We start from the raw sequence: 6308 nt of genomic DNA on the forward strand, positions 1-6308 counted from the left end.
GGAAGATGTGGTCAGATGACTTATAAGTGAGGTGACAACCAAACAGGCGTGACTTATAAGTCACTGGTTTTAAGTCACCTGACTTATAAGTCAGGTGACTTATTGGAACCAAACAAGCCCTTAGCTTCAAATCAATCCTCCCTCCGCAAGATATAGAAATTGGCTAGCTAATGTCACGCGAGCCATAAGCTCCTAAGTTCGTATCCTGATGAAGACAACCCTTTTTAATTTGTCTTACATTTTTCCTTTTAATTTGTCTTTCCCAACTTACAGGTGGGACCCATGCCACTCTGGCGAGCCACATAGCGAGAGTTAATAATGAGTTGACGGCAATAGACGAAAATGTACCAGAAGGTATGTCAAACACAAGTTACAGGGTCAGTTTGTGTCATTTTTGAAGTTTGTGTATGAAATTGTACCTATCGTGCAAGTTTATGTAATGTAAACTCTTATCAGACTTGATTGATTCTGAGAGTTGGACGTGGCGGCGGGAATTGATTCGGGAAGCTTTTGTTCCCTCAGATGCAGCAGCTATACTTAATATTCCTATTCGGCGGGGAGAGGGATCTGATTTTTCCTGCATGGGCGTTTGATAGATCAGGCAACTACACTGTCAAGACGGCGTACCGAGCTCTCGTGACTCAGAAAGAGCGACTAGCTCTAGAGGAAGGGACGGCTACTAAGACCTCAGAGGATGACAAACAGTTGTGGAAAGCCTTATGAAAACTTAATGTTATTCCAAAAGTAAGAGTATTCTGGTGGAGAGTACTTCGTGGTATTCTTCCAGATGAATACATGCTCAAAAACCGTCATATTGCAGACGCTAGTAGCTGCAAAGTTTGCTTGGCCGGGGAGGAGGACATGCACCATGCTCTTATATCTTGATCGCATGCAAGACCTTTTTGGGAGGAGGCATGGGCATGGTTTGAGCTCCGGCTGCCACTTCTCTCGCGGGAGACATGGGCATGGGATATCACACGTAGCCCATTTTTTCGGATGATGATCGTGCAAAGATTACAACCATTATATGGTCTATTTGGCACTCTAGGAATCGGATCAAGCATGGAGAGGTAGGGCGAGATCCTACTGCAACTATCCGATCTATCAAGGAGGCGATTGCTCTCCTACAACTGCCCCGGAAGGTGGCTGCAACCTTGCCGGGCTTTGGCTGGCGACCACCTGATGTGGGCTTCATAAAGATCAATACAGATGGCGCGCTCAACCTCTCAGATGGACGGGGTGGCGCTGGTGGTGTTGCTCGTTCGCCCACTGCGTTCATAGGCGCTTGGTGTAAACCTTTTATTGGGGTGTCTGACCCACTGATCATTGAGGTGTCTTCACTGCAGGAAGGAGTCCGATTCGCTACTCTACGAGGCTTCCAGCATGTGATAATGGAGATTGACTGTCTGGAGCTAGTGAAGCTCTGGGAAATTCGCCACAATTCTCGTTCTATTGTGGCTCCGATTTTGTTAGAAATATGAGAGCTTAGTTCTTTATTCACTTCTTTTGATTTACAACATGTAAGCAGGTCGGCTAACTTACCAGCGCATCTTTGTGTAAAACATGCATGCACGCTGAATGTGACTGAGAGTTGGCTCGACGAGACCCCTAACTTCCTTGTGACCAGCTTGTTGGCTGACTGTCAAGGAATGCTCTTGCTTAATAAAGCTCTCTGAATTGTCCGCAAAAAAATGTAATCAACTCTTATCAATATATAGACAAGTAGTATAGATACAAAGATAGAGATACATAATGGCGGTTGAATCGGTGCGATCAAACGAGCACACTTGAGGCTGTGGATCATCGAAATACATAAACCAGATAAGTAAGATCATATATAATACAAAGTACTCCCTCCATACCATAATAACGAGCAGTGGCTTACCTGTACCGGCGCCGACGCCGGGGATGAGGTTGTCCCTGATGGACCAGAGGAACGGGTGGCCGCTGGCGGCGAGGCCCCAGGCGAACTCGGCGAGCTGGTCGATGGAGAGGACCGTGAGGCTGCCGAAGTTGGCGTACACGATGGAGGCCGGTTGTTGCGTGTCCAGCCATGCAAGGCACTGGCTGTCCTGCTTCCGCAGGTTCAGCAGCTGGCGCCTGGCGGAGGCACCGTCGTCCCTTAGGTGGTGGTTGAGGATGGAGCCTACGGGACCGATGGTGTAGATGCGTGGGTACTCGGCGCGGAGGGCGGCGAGGACGTCGGCTTCTAGGTCGTCGAAGGTGTTGAGGATGAGCGCGTCGGCCTTGGTGCAGCCGTTGGCCTCCACCGTGCTGAAACGGAGGCCAAAATCGTCCGGGTCGGTCGTGCGGACGAAGCTGCAGATGTCTCCGAGGCTGATCGGCGGCATGCCCGGGATCCAATCGATGATCGTCCTACTCAGGTGCCCATTCGTCAAGCAGCTCCCGTCTGCAAACGTATGTACAAACGATGAAGCAAATACAGATTTCACTCTTTTGAAATAAGCTGTTACACATTTTTTTTAAACATTTCACATGTTGGCATTTGAGTTTCCTATTGTCTTCATTTTCAGAACCTACATTTCATTCCTCACTGCTTGTTTTACAAAGACCACATCTATTTTTAATTGCACATTTTTGAAATAACATATTTCACTCTTTTGAAATAAACTGTTACACATGTCCAAATAATCATTTCAGAAGTTGACATATCAGTTTCATATTATTTTTCACTTTCAGAACCTACATTTCACTTTTTACCAGCTTGTTTCAGAAAAATCACATCTATTTGAATTGCAGATTTTTTAGTAACATATTTCACGCTTTTGAAATAAACTATTACACATTTTCAAATAACCAGATTCACAGGTTGACATTTTAGTTTCATATTTGGGTTAAATATGTTTCCAGTGAGAAAGCCTGGTTTCACATTTCTAATGAAAAATTGTTTGCTTCACATTTTTCTCGCGAAAAGGGTTTGTTTTACGTACGGAATGTGAAATGCTATAAATTAAATGTGTTCTGAATGTATCCAAGTTTGATCTTGTTCTAAATGGCTCGGCGCAAGGAAGTCAAATATAAAAAAGACTCAAAAACAAAATTATAGTTCAAATATTATAGTATGCATGATTTAACTTTATCATGGTAGAATAAAAAGAGTGAATTTATTGTGTAGGAGGAGAGAGGGATTGTATCCGACATTTTCCGCCATGCATGCATGTGGAGGAGAGAGAAGGAGAGAAACATGTGCGAAGGAACTTATGGTGGGCCATACTATGATTTGACTAAACTAGAATACAAACAGCTGAGAAATCAATATAGTGATAATACGGGCATGTTTGGTTCCAAATAAGTCACCAACTTATAAGTCGAAAAGTAAAAAAAGTGACTTATTTTGCCAAACAGACCCGACTTATAAGTCACCCCAACTTATAAGTCATAAGTTGCTCCACCCCAACTTAAAACTTATAAGTCACCCCCTTTTGCGTGGATCCCACCACCTGCATGATGTTGATTGGTGTGGAAAGGCGTGTCAGATGACTTATAAGTCAGGTGACAACCAAACAGGCGTGACTTATAAGTCACTAGTTTTAAGTCACATGACTTATAAGTCGGGTGACTTATTGAAACCAAACAGACCCTACATCTGAGTGGGCCAGCTGTTGCACAAATCTCAGCAGGCAATGAATGGCTGGATAGCTGCCGCTAGGTACCGTGACGCAAGACTACTTTAAGCTAGATCGGATCCCACTGGCAATGAATTCCCGGTTTTTCTTTAGAAAAAAGTCCAAAATAACCCTTAAACTCTTAATTCTGAAAATCAGCATACCAAACTCTTTAATCATGGTCTGTATTGAACCTTGAGCGCGTTTCCAAATAGGGATCAGCGGCGTGGTAGGTCGAATCCCGGAATTGTTAAATGCGCTCACGACTGGGCCGGCCCAACAGACATGAACCAATTTTGTCTACAAGTTTAAGGTTTGTTTTGGACTTTTTCCTTTTCTTTACTTGGAAACGGAATGCAATACAACATCTACGCCTAAAAAGAAAGAGATTAGAGACCTTGAAGAAAAAAAATGTAGGTCAGGAAAGAGGATAACTTGGCAATCTGATTGGCAATTTTATAGAGTCAATTTGAAATGTTTTCGTATAACAACACAGATGAAGCATGCAAAATGCCTGTAAGATGCAGATTAATGTATTTACTGCCGACTGGACTTTGAAGATAGCATGTTATTTGGTTAATGGCAACACAAGTTGAAATAAATTGGTTCGAGGTGTTACCTTTGAGTGGCACGCCTCTTTCCTTTAGCTCCCGCAGCCGCATGTGGGCCATCAGCGATGCGGCGCTACAAGCCCAGAGCACCATGCTCGGCACGCCCAGCTCCCGCGCCACGTCCAGCGCGAAGCTCATCAGCGACGTCGGCAGCACGCACGTCACCGGCGGCACGCCCGGGGTGCCGTTGAGCCGGAGGAGGAGCTCCTTCACAGGCTCCGCCCACCGCTGGCTCGTGGCGGCAGACAGCCTGAGGTCGTAGTCCTCGGCGTCCCGGTCAGCTTCCACCAGCCCGTCCGGGATCGCCTCGAACCGGAACCCCTCGCGGCCACGCACTGCGGCGGCGCCCTCCGTGGCCTCCATGACGCGGTGGTTGTGCTCGGTGTTGACGAAGGTGATGTAGACGCCGTGGTGGTGCAGCAGCTTGGCCAGCTGGAGCGCCGGGTTGATGTTACCGGAGCTCGGGTGCGGCACCACCACGGCGTGCGGCCTCGCCATTAGTTCGTTCGTCCGGCCGTGGGCGCGCGCGTACGGAGCTGTGCAATGTGTGTATGCTTAACTGGCTTTGTTCTGTTTATGCGAATCACGATGAGTGTGAGCTATGTAGTATACTCCACTAGCACTTGCTGCGGACTCGATCGGATCGAAGTCTACTCCAGCTCGTAAGTAGTATGTGGTTGACATTAGAGACTAGACCAGATCCATCAAAGTCTTTCTTTTCTTCTCCCGATTGTGAAATTTGCATGTGGGATCGAAACCTTGTCGACGTTCGTCACTATCGATCTTGCCCGTCGCACACTCGAGGACAGGTGACAGAAAGAATTGGTCGTGTCATGGGATAAACGGGCAAAGCCTATAGTGTCAATAAACTGGTCACTTTTTTTTAGATACGCACAAGCATACATATCATATATTCATGAAAGAAGGAGCCAAGATGACCAATACAACACCGTACGGCACAGTGCTACACTAAGAAATTAGCAACCACATCCACCATGACAACACCGACATGCTACTCGCCTTGCCCAAACTCAAGCCATGAATGGCGAAGAAGTAGAACACAAAGCACATAAGCCGTGTCACAACTGTATCCGATACCTTGGAGCATGCAAAAACTCCGGACCAAACTAGAACAACGCACGCTACACTCTTAGCACCTAGGAGATCGGCAAGTGGACAGAATGAGCTAGCCTGACTCGGGGATGACGTCTGAAATGAAGCGTCAAAGATGGAGTACATTGTGCCCCGGATGCCCATGCCCATAGCACCAACCAACACATGACAACACGGTACCCCAAGCCTGGTCACCGAGGCAAACGAGGCAACCCACACCAGCTACTCATCTGGAAGACAGCCCCCCCCCCCCCCCCACACACACACACACCCAAGCAGCGTCTCCAAGGAGAGCACGATGCCATGGCGCCACCGCTGCCTGGCCCAGCGAACCAAGCCTAAGGTTTCCCCTGGTGCCTGATCAGGGGATGGCCATGACCATGACAATGCCTCCAGGGCGAGACAATACCCACATGGCGCTGTTGTTGCCCGCAGCCACAACAGCCCACGGGTTCCTCTTCGGCCATGTTCATGAAGTTTCGATATCCGTGCCTTTATGATCTCTTGAAACCTTTAGAAAGATTTGTCGAGCAATTTTTCCACCATCACCACCCTGTGTTCCGCAGGCCGCAGCAATCCAATCTAGAGGTATTTTTTATACCGTGTCGGACTAGGAATTCACCGTTGGAGCTATGTTCATCAACACCGTCCATCCCTTACTTTGAGAGAGAGAGAGAGGAGTTGGACCTCATCGTCGTGAGTCCCGATGTAAAATATCTCTCATTGGGACTTTATTGAGAATTCATCTCAAAGGGTAAGTATGTCCGCAAGTTAGCAGCAGTCTGGACTTACAAGGCCACACTTACCACTCAACCCGCTCAACAACAGTACAATGTATGACTAAGTGTGTAATCAGGGTCTCCTGTGAAGATCAGGATTTCCACTCGGGAAAGTGAGAAATGTACGGTCTTCCATCCGCAGATTTGACAAATTCAATCCAATTTAGTCTTGTCCCGTG

At 47.1% G+C, this 6308-nt stretch overlaps 1 protein-coding gene across 1 annotated transcript; it reads right to left on the minus strand.

Moving 5' to 3' along the window:
- Window positions 1–1773: 1773 nt before the first annotated feature.
- LOC125506742 (UDP-glycosyltransferase 85A1-like) lies at window positions 1774–4762 on the minus strand. Its single transcript, XM_048671472.1, has 3 exons — window positions 4246–4762; window positions 1886–2410; window positions 1774–1793 (listed from the first exon to the last, which is right to left on the minus strand). The coding sequence occupies exons 1-3, from the start codon at window positions 4733–4735 to the stop codon at window positions 1774–1776; spliced, it is 1035 nt and encodes a 344-aa protein (XP_048527429.1). The 5' UTR covers window positions 4736–4762.
- Window positions 4763–6308: the final 1546 nt, after the last annotated feature.

Source organism: Triticum urartu, chromosome 5, assembly GCF_003073215.2.
Source record: "Triticum urartu cultivar G1812 chromosome 5, Tu2.1, whole genome shotgun sequence".
In the NCBI taxonomy this organism is placed as follows: Eukaryota; Viridiplantae; Streptophyta; class Magnoliopsida; order Poales; family Poaceae; genus Triticum; species Triticum urartu.